This window comes from Ischnura elegans, chromosome 6 (assembly GCF_921293095.1).
Source record: "Ischnura elegans chromosome 6, ioIscEleg1.1, whole genome shotgun sequence".
Classification (NCBI taxonomy): Eukaryota; Metazoa; Arthropoda; class Insecta; order Odonata; family Coenagrionidae; genus Ischnura; species Ischnura elegans.
The window spans coordinates 87907682-87925120 of NC_060251.1; the positions used below are offsets into that span (position 1 = coordinate 87907682).

Below are 17439 nucleotides of genomic sequence, written 5' to 3' on the forward strand. Positions count from 1 at the left end.
TAAATTTATTTATTTTTCTGTTAATGACACTCGTAGATAATTTTAATGTTATAGGTAGATCTTTTTGCTCTATGGAATTGGCATTTACATCATTGAAGTGCCATCATTGTGTGATTAAATTGGTGGATGAGTGCTATTCACCTTTCATCACACTTCTTCAGGGTCAATTTCATAATTTTGCACTGGTGGCAGCCTTTCGAGTCTTTGATTGGAAATGTTTTATTGTTCAGGTTTGGAGACTAGTACTGAGGGCCATACTGGCCACAAAAACATGCCTCTACTTCTTCATTCTTTCCCCCCTCTGTAAATGTAATAGATTGGAAAATTATCTGTAGCCCTGAAGGAGGAAACCAAAATGGAAAGTTAAGAAAGATTGATTATCATTTTCTCAGTAGCGCTAATCATCGTTTCTATTATATTTTTTCTTTGAATCTTTTTGCCCATCTCATAAAAATATGCACTTGATTCCTGGCGGAAATATATACATGGAATTCATTTTTGCGTGTAACCTTGGAAGAGGTAAGGCATAAAATCATAATAATACATAACCCCTATTCATCATCATCAATAACAGATGCGTCTTACTGAAAAATATGAATCAATTTATTTACAAAACACTTAAATAATTCATCCACTTCATTTGCATTCTAATCTATTGAGGTAATTTCATCCTGCTAAGACGAAATATGAAGTCCAAGAGGTGCATTTGAACCTTCACTTCCAAAGGGTTATTTGTCACATAAAATCCAGGAACTCCAGCCTTCTCCAGAGTCACCTGCTGGTCACTCACCTGAGAAATACCACAAAACGTAGATATAGGCAACTTACAAAATTCATAATTTTCAGTAAATGTCGAAGAGGAAATAAATAAACCATAACATGAATGCACACATCACATGCCCCCCCAGACGTATAATGATCTGATGAGATTTTCAATACAAATATCAATTAATTTATGTTTTAATTTGAATGTTATAAATAACTTTTATATTAAAATTAAGAGAATATTTTGTATAGTTATTGTTGCAAGTAGTTTTTAATCCCAAATATTACTATTAGAAATAGTAGAAGATCATTTGCCTGTCAGACCCTGGTGCCCCCCACCGTAAAAAAATCCTGGATCTGCCCTTGAATCTATAGTATGCATAACCTTTAAGAGCCATCATTTTACATGCATAGATGACATTAAAAGAAATTGCTGACAGAGCTTCAGCCCAAAGATTGAGTTTGAGAAGTACATATTTCAAGGATTGGAAGATGTGCAAAATATCCTATGGGGACTATTTCGAAGGTGATAATGATCAAAATTAACTACAGTACACTCCCGATTATCCGGGCTAATGATGGGGAGAGACGAATAATCGGAAAACACGGATAATCCAAACTTTCTCTTAAATGTCTTGTAATGTTCATAATTTACGTAAAACAAACAATATATTATTATTTATGCAATTATTCTGTTACTTAAAGAGTTCTTCCCGGACTCATTGACCCGGACTTTGGAGTGCTTTCTTCGCCAGTTCGCGATCTTTTTAGCGGCGATAACATGGTTGTACTTGTATTATTAATGCTCCATGTAAGACCTGGTTTCGAAAACCACACATCCGTGGCTGTGTGATCGTGGATACAGAAAAGTGGTTTGCAAGAATGCTTCAAAGCTACTGCTGGACGTCGGAAACTACCTTGTTAAGCACCATGCCACCTAGTCGCGTCTCGCACAAGTTGTCCACTTGCAACTGGTGCGGGATGTGTATCCGTGATCACAGAGCACGGTCATGCACTGCGAGGCTTGGAAAACAGGAACACGGAGCTCCCGTGAATTCAGCTAGTGCACGATCGCTTTCGTTTTACAGGGTTTGTCCCAAAAGTAATGAGCCTTTTTTCAAAAAAATTAATTTATTGATCAAACATATAATACAACTTAATACACTTCAAAATAGTCTCCTCCCGCGTCTATACGCCTTTGCCAACGTGTTTTCTATGCATTGTAGGCCCTCTGGAACTCGCTTTGCGGAATGCTGTTAAGGCACCTCGTCGTGGTTTTTTAAATGTTGTCTAGAGTCTCCAGATGCTTTCCTTTCAGCTCCCTTTTTACCCTAGGAAACAATAAGAAGTCTGCCGGGGCTATAGGGGGGCTGTGGCACCATTGAAACATCGATCCGGGTCAGATAGGAGTTGACTACGAAGGCGGTGTGACTCGGCGCGTTGTCATGGTGGAGTCTCCATGACGACCGGATCTCTGGCCGGACGCGGGTAACTCTATGAACAATTCGATGAACATCTGTTTTCAGCAAATTTAATTGCTCTACCATCAAACGAACACTCATTCGGTGGTCTTTGTTCAGCAAATCTCGCACACGAGTGACATTATCGTCCGTTCGCGATGTTGATGGACGCCCAGAACGGGCCTCGTCGGCCACTTCTTCCCGGCCTTCCTTGAACGACTTGTGCCACTTTTTGACCTGCGAGTACAACAAGCAATCATCCTTGAAGGCCTCAGTGAGCGAATCAAATGTTTCATTCGCCGTCATTTGAAGTTTGACACAAAACTTTATCGCATAGCGTTGCTCCGAAGTTCTCTCCATCCTAACCACGACGAGGCACTGCGCGGAGGTTTACTAAAAATGAAGTCCTACCGTTCTGAAAGCTCGTATGCAACTAAAAGAGGCGTCGCTGACAAGCTTAGAGTCCCTCCCACCACTTCCAACCGGTCGCACAGGTGGCGTTGTACAGTCGCGTGGCAAAAAAAATGAAGCTCATTACTTTTGGGACAAACCCTGTACGCGGGAGATTCTTACGGAAATATTAAGCCTGGTGTATCCTCGCATTAATGAAGTACTTCAGATGATTTTGCGTCCGATTTTTTTTTTAACATCACGGAAAATATTGAGCGAGAGTGAAAATCATGCACTGATAATTCGCAACCCGGATAAACCGCAGCCGGATAATCGGGAGTTTGCTGTACATTATAACACTAACGAAAAAATATTACGACTTGCTATTGCTAAATAACATTCAAAAAGTATCTTTCGGTGTCCAAATATTATTTCTACATTCCCAGAAATTATCCAGACAATTGTTGGCACTTAAGTACAAAGCATTATTCTTTGCATCAAAATTAATTTTTTTTAATCTTGAGAGGTAAAGTCAGGAATCCTGAAATACTAATGGTAAAATTTAACCCTCTTAGTGCTATCCTTGTTCCTGGGGTGCTGGCAAGAATTGCAGAGGGTATTTTAATAAAATGTAACAACTAGGAAAAAAAACATTAAAAACTAATTTATTACATATCCATACCCTGCTTTATTTAATTGATGAGATTTAACTGATTAATATTGACAAAATATGTTTGTGCTTACTGAAATATAAATCTAATATAATAAGTTATCGCAAATTAAATAATAGACTACGCATGAGCTGATACATTGGCCCGCTGCACTAAAAGGTTTAATCTAGTATGTCAGTTTCCTTATGTCTGAATGGATATTTGTAAATAAGAAAAAATCAAGTGTTAAAGTAAAAAGAACCCTAAGTACAGGGGTGGAATGATTTCTCAAGGGCCATGGTTGCACAGTGGTCAAAGGGTCCTAAATGGGGCAAAAAAAAGAGTATGAAGCAGTATGGAACACGTTGATAGGGTTAATATGTGAAAACTAAACAAAATAGGGAGTAAGATGGAACCCCATTCCTGATGCATCTTGATAATAGCAATGTTGATTGTGTTGAAGAATGAAAGAAGAAAGATAGATGGGCCAAAATTGCTGCACTGATCTCACATGCTCTTTTCATTTTACAGTTCACATACTTGCAAGGTATAACCCTACAAACACAAAAAAGATCAAATCTGTATTTTAGGGAGATTTCATAATACATCAAATCTAGATTTCCAAATCCTTTTTAAATACGGATTAAATCTGTTTCCGAAGTTTTAGCGGCGCTAGCGTCGATGACGTGATTTTGCAAAATGGCCGAAACATTAGTGTGATGAACTGTGAAAGTGTGTTTTGTTATTGTTACTAAATGACTGGTTTTGACCGACACGAGCTGCATATGGTTTATTTGCTCCATTATCTGTTATATTTTTCCTTAATATCCATCGATTGCATAAGTATCGTATTTGCACCTCACAGTAACCTGGATCTTCCGTATGTAGTGAACTTTATCATTCAATATACATGCATAGTTTTTTTAAACCATATTCCATTACGTTGGTGCACATTTATCTATTACGTTGGTTCATTATGAGCTTCATTTTATGACTGTATCGTAATGTTTCAATTTGTAAAGTGCCTCTGAAAATAGTAACGAGGGATGGTCTTGTCAACAAAAACGACGACGAGGAGAAATTTTTCGTTTCTCAATGTTATTCGGTGGGCTTATTGAACCCTGAAGTCTGAACTCCGTTTCCATAATTCCCTTCAGATTCCTTCTTTTGAACCTGGTTTCTCCATTAACTGTTTTCTTACTAAGCCCATGGTTGAACTGTGCTTTTAGTGTCCTCAGGTATGTTAACTTCAATGGCTTTGTTATTATGCACTTGTTTTCTAACTGAACCTTGCAATATAAAAATTTTATCATTTCTCTCCCTAAAAATTCACTAGAGTGACCGTTATTGGGCCCATGGTTAAACTGTGACTTCAATGGGCTCACTTATATTGACTTAAATGGCTTTGTTTTTATGAATCTGCTTTCTATCTTAACCTTGTATTATAAGCATTTAACTCTGCCGTGAGTGTCGTCGTGTTTGTTGATTTCAATGCCTTTGTTTTTATTGATCTGCTTTCTCCCTGAACTAGTACTTTAAACATTTATTTTATATTGACTGCAAAGCCTTTCACTTTATCCACCTGCCACTTTTCTATGTAGTATATTGTGTTTATCTTTCCTCCCTTTCTGGCTGTGGCAGGCCAGTGCAAGGGGCAGGAGGAGGCAAATGATGCTCAACATCAATTAGATTCATAGTAATTTGGAATTCATATATAATGATAATAAAAAATACTTGTGATTTTTTAATAAAGCATCAATTACTCTATCTCATGTTTTTTAATCCATATTATTAACCTTTTTCCTCAAGTCAGTGTATTATTGCGAAGTGGTTACTTAATGTATTTTTCCACCTAAAAATCTATGACATTGATAAGGGCACATTAAAAGCTAGTTGAATTAATAAATTATTAATTTCACTTTAATTTGAAATGCTTGGAATTTGTATGTGATATAAATAGATATTTGTACCTTTTTAATAAAATATCAATTATTATGAGTCATGTTTTCTCAATCCAAATAAACAATCTTTTTCCTTCAAGTCAGTTTATTATCGCATAGTGGTTAGTTAATTTTTAAAGATTTTGCTTATTGGGTGCTTGATGATATAATTATTGTTGGAGCTAAGGGGTGAGATAAGTAGAGATCTTATTGTGGTGGTCAGAGGGTTTTCCCTTCAGGGAAGCTTCCTCAATATATTTCATTAATTGTAACGCAAAGGTTCCTTGATAGAAGTTCAAATGAAAAGCAGTACTATAATGTATCCCTGGAAAATCTAGATACTGAAATCTGGATTTAATCCCTGAAAAATCTGTATTGTGGGGCAAGATATTTCATGTATTAAATCTAGATATAATATGAGAAAAAGAGGACATAGCAACACCTTTGCAACAGATTAAATCTAGATATAATTGAGATTTCGTGGATTTCAAAATACGTGTTTAATACAGATTTAATCCTTTCTGTGTTTGTAGGGAAGGAAAATGGAGGGTGCTGGAAGAGCTTAGGGCATCCCGAGGCTGTCCTGAGCCTTTGGCCTTGGGGCCCCACGCATTGACCTCACAATTTTTAAGAGATGTTTTATTCATGCAGGCTAGATGCCATCAAAAAAGGGGACCCTAGAAATGGGCCATCCACTACACATGAAATTACTAAGTTGGAACGTCTTGCTTTGCCTCTGATTAACTAGGTACTACTTAATGAAAAACAAAGCCATGATGCATCAGTGAAAATATTATGCTTTCTATGCAGTCTAACGCAAGCCCACTGAACACCAGTCATCCGACTCTGAATCAGTAGAATTTCCCAAAAATTCTTAATATGTACTTGATTTAACCTGATAGGATATCAGACTTAGAGCTCACTTGCTGTGTGCAAAAAATGGAATGACTACACAGGATGTGATAGATGAGGTCCAAGGAATATAGAAGGTGCTGAAAGAACCCTAAGCTTCCCAAGTCTATCCTTGGCCTTTGGCCCTCCAGTATGGACAGCATGATTTTTAAGTTGTTTTATCCACGCCGGTTAAATTTCATAAGTAAAGAGGACCCTGGAAACGTGACACATATGAAATTTCTTAATCTGAAGACACGTTTCACCACTGATTAACTATTGCTAGGTATCCTAGACTTTAGCGAACGCGAAATTTTTGCGATTTTTGGCACATTCTCCGTTTTTACGCATATTTTAATGTTTTTGAAATTTTCAACATTTTTCCACGACTTTGAAAGGGTTTTTGATCATTTCGCCACTTTCTAAATTTCAAACAAGCTAAAAGAGCCTTTATATTCTTTCAAACAAATCCGCGATTAAATTTGAAGCAAAGAATTTAAAGTACGGACTCTCGACGCCGCCAATGAGTCCTTTTCCCCGACCAACTAAACATTGCTTGTTCTGACAAGTGACGCGAAAGAGAGCTCACAAAACGACCGATAGTACGCTGAAGACACGGGTGCTGTGAGCACTACCCATCGATGCGAACTGGACCCGGCCGCTACCTACGCGAAACACCCTGGATGCGTGAGCGATTTGGTAGGGCACCCTCGTATGGGGCCAAAATGGGGCAACACGCCCTTAGCCCCTTAGCACAACGGATTGCTCATTTTGATTGGTTCAGGGATTGCTTCAGCAGCGAGTGCTCAGACAAGAATGCTCCGAAAAACGACTCCGCCCTCGTAGCGAACGCGTTCAGGGCCGTGGCTAATACCAGCTAATACTGTTACACTCTGGAAGCGCACAACCCCCGACTGCGTCCAAAAAAGGTGGTATGGTGGCGTATTTGGAATCAAATGCACACGTGCTGCAATATTTTTTAACGAATATCGAGTATTTTAATTCGTGATTCAAACGATTCTTCAAGATGGCCGGGGTGCGCTACAATATCCGAAGCACTTCTTTCCGGCAGTCCTCCATTGTGTCTGAAATTCGTTTGCGAGAAATGTCTTGCCTTTTGTTAAAGATCAAGAGTTTAACACGTGGGTTAAAAGTGACTTTCATATCTATAAGTGTCAGATTGATTGTCGACGCGTTCACTTCGTGAAAATTCATCGATGTTAATATGATGTAATCAGCTGTAGTAATTTTTCACACCTTTTAATTTGCTCAACCGGTTTCAATGTTTTCACATCACAAAGGGCTGCCTCATCGGACGAAGATGAGAGAGAGCCCTTTATAATGATGTGAAAACATTGAAACCGGTTGAGCAAATTAAACAATGTGGAAAATTACCATACAGCTGATTGTATCATTGCTAAGTGTGTAACTTTTGCGCTTGGAATACCGAAATTCGTTAACATATTTATATATTTGTGCTGACGAGTATGCTGGTGAAGGATTTTATGTGCTTGATAGACACAACCAAATTGTCATTGGCAAATTCTGCAGTACCAGATTTGATTGGATCATGAAGATTTCTGACAGAAGCATTAGCCACAGATCTTCACAAATGCAAGGAGTCCCAAAGAAGCTGGACCATCGGCATGACAGGTTTCACAGAAAAACACTGTAGATAAATCAAAGACAACCAAGCAAGATAAAGAACAGTTCAATAATGACTTAACAGAAGGATTAATAAAGGCCAAAAGACTATTTGAAAAAATAGAAAATCTTGCTCTAAGAGGTTTCCTCAACTGAAACTGCCCAGGTAAGTTTTTCTTGGGAATTAAAAGAACTCGTAAAAGATAAGCCAGTTTGCATAATATGAGACAAAACTACTGATGGAACTGGGAAATTCATCTTCATTGTGATAATAAAGCCACTTAATTTCTCATGTAAGCAGTGTTTAAGTATAAGTAGGTGGAGTTAGGGTTTTGGAGAATGCAAGTGGTGCTGTATATGCCAGAGCAATACTGAAAGTGGTTACTGAAGTTACGAAGACTGAGTCATTAATTTTGAAAATATAGTAGCAATGGCTACATATTCTGCTAGGTATATGCTTGCATGTGTTGACTCTTTTAATTTTTTTAATGGTATTTTCATGTGAGGGTTGCGAAAAACTCAAGGTTTAAGTTGTTTTTTTTATAAAATCATTTCCTAATCCGAAATATTACATTTAGGAGCTGTAAAATAACAGCATATGGCATACAAGAATACCAAATAGAAAGAGGCTAAATAGTTGAGAAATACACACAAAATATTTTTCCATGGAATCACATTCGACAGCCTCAGCTCTACTCGGGCACGGGTCCCTGGCAGAAAATACACATCCTGAGGTGTACACGGGCTTGAGCTTCATAGAGTTAATGATACCATTTAATAAAGAAATCGTACATATACAGTGTTGTACCCACAAGCTCAATTTGGTAGCCAGCATATGGTCTACGAAACTTCAGCGTATGATGTTGCATAGACCATAACAACAGCAAAAGCCCTGACGAAGGTGGACGACACGACCATCGAAACATCGGCAGAGATGGAGAACCTCATCCGGTGGGAAACCCGCAACAACTTCAGCAGCTCAACATGTGTTACACTATGCTAACTTTTGTTCTTGAAGAGCATTGATACCTGTCACACCTAAGGACCAAGTACCCTAATGGAGAAAACAGTGCCAACTAATTCCCTATCCCTGCATGAACAAGATGGACAAGCTGGGATAAATCAGAAGAACACATTAAAGGATACTGTGAGGACTTAAAAGAATTTTGCTCAACTTTGGATGAAAACATCCATGCTGTCACCTATTTTAAAAAGTTTACTAAAGTGGATATCCAAGTAATTAAAGCAATGGCAATATTCCCTTCTGAACACTTTATAAAGGTATTACACATATGATTGTTGTTTCAGAGGGAAATTTGCAGGACCACCTTCGATCTCTGGCAGCCATCACCAGTTGGCTATACCAGATGTGCCCGAAAAGTATCCTACCTGTGTTCATATGTTCGCCCCAGAGGGCTCGAGCTGCCTATGTGGGGTATGAGTGTAACCAGTTGTCCTTCAAGACCTCCCTGAATGCCGTAGATATTACGTGGATGCCATAGGTGGTGTGCAGTAAGAATTTATGTCCAACGTTTTTTTCAGTTCATTGAATTAGCTCATGACGAATAAGGGCAGAAAGAAGAGATAAATGATTTTTGCATCAAGTTTTACTTCAATTTTGGCAAGAGTTGTATGGAGACAATTGAAATGACACAGAAGGCCTTTGGGGTCTAAAGTATGGACATTATACAGATAAAGGAGTGGTACAGGTGGTTTTAAAATGGCCGCACATCTGTTGACAGTCATTCTGGCTGACTTTTGCTGACAATAACAATGGAAAACATCCAGCTTGTGGGACTTGCAACTGAAAGTGATTGTCGATTGACTCTTCGTGAACTAGAAAATGATCTCAGAATACCTAAAACTACAATTTTGGGAAATTTTGAACAAGATTTTAGGAATGACTTGTGGGTGTAGGAAATCTATATAAACTGAATTTTGGTCCATTTTTATACCAATAAGTGAAGCTTTTGTTAACCATAATCTAGGAGCCCCAACTATTACTTAACTAATGACAAAATTATCATCCATCGGTAATAATATTTTGATTTCTCTGCATTCTAAGGCAAGGCCACTAAATATCAGTTATCCAACTCTGGTTCAGTAGAATTTAAAATTTCGAACATGTACTTGAATTACCCTAATAGGATATCTATCTGTGAAATCATTTTCTACGCTACTGAGGAAAAAGTGGAATGAGTGCATGGAATATGATAGAGACAGGCGTGAGGTCACTAGACTACATGTTTGGTCTTAGATTTACTGACCATAATTTCAAATATATCCTCATGAAGGTATGTATACACTTATACTTATTATCTTACAGTACGTGTTCGAAATCCCTCTCACGGGCACAAATAAAAGTAAAACCTGAAATACTCATAGTGGCAGTCAAAACAGCACCATTTTTATTTCACAGCATATTGGAGCACATTAAAAAAATTGGATGGTTTAACTGCTCTGCCTTTTGGTGATAATTCTGAAAATATGAAGTAATGTTTTTGAGCTACAAATATCTGTTAATTAACAACTGTTGACATCATTTTGGCTAACATAACAACGCAAGGGGAATGAAAGACATTACTATGGAAGCTATGTACTTGGATAGACAAGGGGTCAAAATTTCATTCAAATATATTATTTGGTTACTGAGTTATGAATTTTTACCCTGTGCCCTGCACTCTGGAATTTGACTCCCACTAACGCCACTTCTGAGCAAACATCTCAAATTTCGACTCCTCATATCTTGCAAACTATGATAGTGAGAGGGGAAATATTGTACATGGGTCATTAGATAGGTGATAGTAGCTAGTGACAAAAATTTCATTAAAATCCGAGTCAGTGGGTGTCATTTTGAAAATTTCTGGGAGATTTGACGTGGAATGACCCAAGTGCTATTCAGACCTCTCAAAAATTGCTCAGCTCATTTACAGACTCTGGTGTTGCACATTTTTTTTTTTGAAATGCTGCGTTAGTTTCTTATTTCCCACTGAGTATCATATAGTACTTGGTCATTCGAGCTGTTCAACATTTTGACAAACCTACAGTAATAGTGAGATTCACTGTAAAGGAATCAATATAAGGGGACTTTGACAAGCCAAAGCCAGAAAATTTTTTCACAAGATGGATGTTTCACTTGGTGGGACAGTGTCTTTATAGCAGTGGCAACAGGATTTCCTGTGATGCAGCACATTAAAAATTAGAAAATGAGACACGTAAAATCTTGTTTGAATACAAACAAGAGTGATTTTTCTTATTGATCTGCTGTACATGTACTTTAGAATTACCCTCTAAAACATAGGAAGTAGCCTGCTAGTCGCAGACAAGTTCATGGCAAGCAAGAATTTGCAGGAATTCTTATCATATAGCAGAACACACAGCTTAGGACAAGCAAATTCTATATTACCTTATGCTGTGCGTTATTCAGGGCTACCCCATGTGCTAGAGGTATTTCTCACCTCTCTTGTGGATTTAGACTTTCCAGTAAAGTACGATTTCCAATGAATGGCTAGGTGCGCTAGTAATACCATAGAGTAAGTATATATAGAGAGCTCACCACACGTACAAAAATCGTATACGTTTTTGGTGTAGTTCTAGAGCGATTAACCAGATGTCACTAGAAGAATTTTGGCAATTTTTTTAATTTGCTCGTTCCACAAGTCTAAAAATATATCCTGAAGCAGAAAGGGTTGCTACATTAAGTGGAGACATTAATTATTCGATTTTGTTTATAACAATTGTTATAAAAAATATTTTCTCAAATGTCGGCTAGTTACTTGACTTTTCCGAGTTTATATTCCTAATCCATTTTCCGGCAGACTGTTCTTAGTATAAAGTTGAAACTTGCAGGAAATGTTCATAGCACATTTTTTTCCATACTAGTAAACTTTAATTTGTTCATAACTCAGTTTCAACGTTGTTATGTGTGTTTACATATCTTTCGGACGAAAAATTTGGAATTTTGCAGGGTAAAAATCAATCGCCTGCTAACTTTCGTATCTTACAATATAGGTCCATATATGCTGCGTATGAAATTTGGACAAAACTATAAATTTATTTTTGGTGAAAGAGTTGTAACTTTATCTCAATTACAAAGGGAGTTATGCATTTTTAATGGCCGCACCTCGTCAGGCTTTCCTTACTGGCCTGGGTCTACGCAGAAAGCTCTCGCCTCCTAAGGAGTTCGTTTTGCCATCAGATAGGTTGGCGAGGCGAGGGTTTTGTTCTGACGAGGAAGAGATTTTCCGTGAGGGAAGATCTTTTCGCTTCAAGAGACAATATAAATCTTATTGATGGTCATCGCATCGTTGAACGATCAACATATCGAATGAAATACATTTCGCTTAGTGTGCTTCAGAACTTCAGATAGGAAATACCTCACTTTGGTGAAGTGTAAATGCTATTTACAACACCAAGTGCCGGAATATTACAATAAAAAGTGAATGCAAGATTGGATCTCTACACTGAACAACAATGCACTGTTTGCCTTTCGCTAACGGTCATAGCCTCTTCACCACAGTTGGTAACTAAGCTTAAAAGTATTTGGTAATGAATTCTTAAGCGCGCAGCTTCAAACGAACACAAAGAGGTATGGATCAGCAGTAGCATTTTTGGGAATAGGGGTGGTCGGTGACCTTGATTTGTTTGCTCGATAGCGGGATGAGTAATGGCCCATTCTGTTACCACGTCGAAAATGGAAAGGTTTCTTTCGGCTGTACCAGTTTTCTACTTCAGGTCTTACGTATGGGGCCGGGGATCATCTAATGCATGTTTTTGTCTTTCCTTGAGACCTAATTCTGATCATAGTTGTGATAATCGTCGTCTCGTCAATAACAAGACGCATTGTCGTTTGAGGAAAGTTTTGTTTTAAGCGTTAGCATTTAGTTGAGGTTCTTAAAAGTAAAACAAATAGCGGCTGCAATTGGGCCCGGGTTCACTCATTGCTTAAATTCTTGCCTCATTATATGAATGAATCCCTTCTCCCAAAGGCCGAAAAACTAAATATCCAAAGATGCATTTTACGCGGTGAGCATTTATATAGCAATATCGAATGGAGTATTTTTGGCATATTCCAATTGTAAGTTGCTGCGGCCCTAGAAAAATATGGCGATTCAAAACTATCCGCCCTCCCCTTTTTCGGAATTAAACCTCCTATTATGCAGTTTTGTGTATCGAAACTGCAAGCAAAATTTGCTTCGTAGGCCACATGGGGAATCCTAATTCGTAGGCTAAAATATGTTATCGCGTTAGAATCTTGAGTTATCCATTCATTAATTGTTATAAAACATTTGATTCTATGTATATTAGATATTGATTGCTTTTCGTACACATTTTAACAGTCCAAAACCTATTTTTTTTTGTCTTTGATAACAAGTTATTCATTTAAATACAGATTTTCAACACTAATACAGGATTTGTTATAATCATGCAACAAAAAGTAGGTTCGAAGATTTTCGCGGCATTGATCAGATTATCTCTGCATTCTCCTCGGGTTTCCACCGCGTCCGTTGGCTTTTGTCGAAACTGTTCTCGCCAAAAGGCAACGGACGCGGTGGAAACCCGAAGAGAAGGCAGAGATCATGCAACATAAAGTTTTAAGTCCAAACTTCGAACTCCAACTGACCTGTTGACGAGCCTTTCCGGAGGTACTTCCTCTGAGTGGCTGAAATGTCATCTATCAATGATTTTCCCGAGGTGTAACCCTCATTTTCCTCCATTGTTGGGGACTTATGTCCCGACGAGTAGAAACTAGTGATGTGTTTATAGAAGGTTAAAAAACTTCCATCTGATGTAAAAACATTTCGACGGAGTCGACGTACAAGTAGCCCTCCGGCGCGAGAATGTAGGAAAATAAAATTGTGCAATATATATAATTATATTACCTTTGCTAATCCAAGTACATCTCACCGTATGAAAGTTAATCACAACCAAGTTGATTTTGATCAATCAATTAGAAGGTAAACGAAGAAGATTTTATTATTTCCAAAGCAGAAAAAAGGAACAGTATGCTAGTCCGTAATAAGGTCTCATGCATCGCCAAATGTGATGATGTGTTGGAGGATACCTCATTCGTGATTCTCCCCCGTGATCCAACGGATACATTCCAAAAAAGTGTTAAAAAAGCTTTATCTTCCAGCTGTAATTTTATAAATTAGCCCCTAAATTAAATATCATCTTTAGGCAATTGCCTGGGTTTTCACCAAAATATAATATTAATAGACCCATCATTTTGTCACAGAAACTTCAACACCTCATACGTCATCATCCAACTCCAAGCTAGTTTAATTTGACTTAAAAAATCTATTTACTTCTGTACCTGTACAAACAACTTTCTTACTTATTGAGAGACCACAGTATTAAAATCAGTGTGTCTTGTGAACTTCATTGTCGAATGGAACAGCTTGCCAGCCAAAATTATTTTTTGTACAATAAGAATATTTATCACCAAACAGACGGCCTTGCGATGTGGTATTCCCTTTCACCTGTAATAGCCGAAATATTTACGGACAATTCAAAACGCCAATTATTTGATTCGGGCATTCTATCTCATCTAACATCTTCTGGTACAGCTATGTTGACTACATCATTTGCCGCTGGACCGGAATTGTCAGACAATTAGATAATTTTCTGAATCTTTTAAAATCCTCGACATCCTAATATTACCTTCGTAGTAGAAATAGAATCCAAAAAGCACCTAAACTTTCTCGATCTCTCCATATCCATAGTTGATGACAAACATGAATTTGGTTTATACAGAACCCCTTGTTATGGTGATATAATCATTCCGAGTTACTGATGCCATCCAATCTCCCAAAAGTTATCCTCCTTTCATTCTATGTTACATAGATTGGTCAATCAACCTTTAAATGCAGTCAATTTCAATTGTGAACTTTCCACAATTAAATCAATTGCAATTTCAAATGGCTACAGCTTTGATACTTAAACTATAATCCTTCAGAGAAAGTTGAAAACGCGAGCTATTTCACAGCTTTGCTCCCTTCCCCCATCACAGAGAATTCTAAAAATTGGTACCGGTCATTTTTTGTGGGAGACCTTTCCAACAGGCTCGCAAACAAATTCCCCAAAAATAAATTCAATGTTTCTTTTTACAACCCTTGCACTCTCGGTGAAGCGCTGTGTCGTAACAAAGACAAAATAGAACCCATCCATCAATCCGGCATTTACAAAGTTAATTGTGAATCATGCCACTTGAGTTTCATTGGTCGAACAGGCAGAAGTTTTATTATGAGAATGAAAGAACATAGAAGGTGCAGGAAACTGGGATGAAACGTCACTTATCGCCAAACATTTGGTACAGACTTTTCATTCTTGTCATTTTCAACCAGAATTTTCTCCACCCCTTCAGTAACGGCACAAGGCTTGATGTTTTAGAGCAGTTTGAAATAGTAAAAATTTATACAAATATTCTTATTAGATATTAGATGTTCCCGTGGACATACCCCGTTAAGACGGTCTAAGGCGGTACGGAAAAATATCTCGAATTCATACGAATGAAGATATTTTCCGGTGACTGATCCTGACATCGAACCCTTTTATTAGCACATTAGGAACTGACTGAACAAATGTCGGGGCCTTAAAGATCTTTCGCAGGAGGTTCGTGATCTTGGTCTTGCTAGAGTCTCAAAATTCTGCGAGCGAATGCGAAGAGAGGGATGGGTGGGATTGGGAAGAATCTGATGATCTTCCCTTCCTTCGATGAATCTGATCTTCCCTACCTTCGATGCTTGGGGGACTGACAGAGTTTGGAAGACGGGGAGCGGGAAGGAAAGGGGATAGGTGAGGTGACCTTGAAGAAAAAGACCCTCTCGCCTCTGGCTAGCTACTCTCGTGCCACCTTCCTGCTTTTTGAGAATTAAAACTGCCGATACGATTTCCTCCTATGCTGTGAGCCCTCTATAATATACTTACTCTATGGTAATACTCTCCATGGAGAAGAATATGGTGACCACAATGCTGGGGTTCAATACCAGTGCGACTGATATAAATTCTGTTGCGGGAAGGAGCTGCAAATGTACTTATTTTCTTGGTGGTGAATGTATAAATTTTACTTTCCACATATTTCATTGAGGGGGTTGGGGTATGAAGAGGAAGGGAAGGAAGTGATGGTAGAGGGGGGAGTACATTGATGATCTTCTGCACCACACGCCACCACTTTAAAGGGGGTTGCTTTATGAACAACTCACTTAAGACTACACCCAAAAAAATTCCAAGGTGGGTCATGCTGTATACCTAGTTCATAGGGTGTTTGGTCTCTCTTTAATTCCTCAGGAACTGAAGTTTTACCTCTCATTTCAATAGATTTAAAAAAATCTCCATAGATATGAAGTTCATGTGAAATTTAACATTTGAATTCATGTTTTACCTTTTGATCCAGTTGTAAAACTATTTTCATATCTGCCACTCTCAATTCATCTGTATGTTTCTTTTTTACTGTTTCCAAGAGAGGTCCCTGAACTTCAGGGGCATTGTTCGTGATCAAATCTTGAATTTCCACTGAAAGAGTACAAGGATAATTAATAGATTATGAATGTACGAAAGTAATAAAAAAGGAAAAATCATCCAGTTACAGAAAATTGTATCCAAAAGGAGGTAGGTACAATGTACAAAATAGAAGTACAAAGGTTTCTTATTCACTAGTGTCTGAATATAAAAGATCTAATCTGTCAACATGGAAACTTCTGCAAATTTCACACGTAAAATTGATTAATTATTATCACAGTTCCTTCATGAATATTGAACATTAGCATTATATTTTACAAATAACTTTCTTAGATAATCTTCGGCCTCAAAATGGATGCTTAAGGTAATCTTACTAACTTCGCTGTTTGTTGATAATCTGTAACCTTTGCTGGAATAGATGCTTCTCTGTGACGTGCTGAATTTCCATCAAACCTTTGACAATTTCAAATACTGTATCATTCAGCAAGGAGTTTGCTAGTCCGGAGAGCAGTTCATAAGGGACTCTCTGTTGGTACTTTCTGTAAAAATAAAAAAAACAATTGATTTTATAGACCCAAAAGAGGGAAAGGCTACTTCCAGCAATGTACCATGGAAGGAGGATCCTCTTCCATGGTACATGATCCTTCTTCCATGGTTTTACATAGCCATAGCATTGTGAATTATTAAGGCTCTATAGTTATCTGCGAGGAAAATATTTGGAGGCCTTCACATTTTGGAGAAAAATAGAAAAGATAAATCGGAGCTACAGAGTCAGAAATGAAGCATAAAAGTGGGAAATAGATGTTTGTTAACTGAAAATGAACGTGTTCGTGTTGGGGGATTTTAAGGGAATGTGTTGGTGTTGTGGCTGTAGAGTTGGCTTCCAATTTATTGAGCTTAGACTCGAATCGCTGTGGTGAGGGAAATTTGTCGGAGGATAAACTCAAAGGTAGCCGTGTGATAACTTACGGAGGTAATTCCCTAGCCATATTCTGCAACTGATCTAGGAGGAAATATAATTTCCTCTGCAAATCTTCAGGCTTTTGAAAAGCCTCATACGATTCTTCCATTTTCACTTTTGTGAGAACTTAGTTACATAATTCCGAAATACTATACAGCAGTAAGCATGATGATTGTTGAATAAACGCGCACTTGAAAAAAACGTAAACAAACAATACGATTTTCGCGCTGCGTTTATTTGGGTGCTGCCAGATCGTCAGTTATTATTTTTCATATGAC

General features: G+C 37.9%; 1 protein-coding gene across 1 annotated transcript; it reads right to left on the reverse strand.

The window, feature by feature from the left end:
• Positions 1-581: 581 nt before the first annotated feature.
• LOC124161119 (gonadal protein gdl) lies at positions 582-17386 on the reverse strand. Its single transcript, XM_046537338.1, has 4 exons — positions 17170-17386; positions 16579-16739; positions 16124-16254; positions 582-790 (listed from the first exon to the last, which is right to left on the reverse strand). The coding sequence occupies exons 1-4, from the start codon at positions 17268-17270 to the stop codon at positions 653-655; spliced, it is 531 nt and encodes a 176-aa protein (XP_046393294.1). The 5' UTR covers positions 17271-17386; the 3' UTR covers positions 582-652.
• Between the last annotated feature and the right edge of the window lie 53 nt (positions 17387-17439).

What these genes read in the sequence shown, in the direction of transcription:
- LOC124161119 (XM_046537338.1), bottom strand. Translation starts at nt 17,270, where the DNA reads ATGGAAGAATCGTATGAGGCTTTTCAAAAGCCTGAAGATTTGCAGAGG. An exon ending in ATGGCTAGGGAATTACCTCC is followed by an intron (nt 16,740 to 17,169) that starts GTAAGTTATCAC and finishes TTATTTTTACAG; the next exon opens with AAAGTACCAACAGAGAGTCC. An exon ending in GATTATCAACAAACAGCGAA is followed by an intron (nt 16,255 to 16,578) that starts GTTAGTAAGATT and finishes GTACTCTTTCAG; the next exon opens with TGGAAATTCAAGATTTGATC.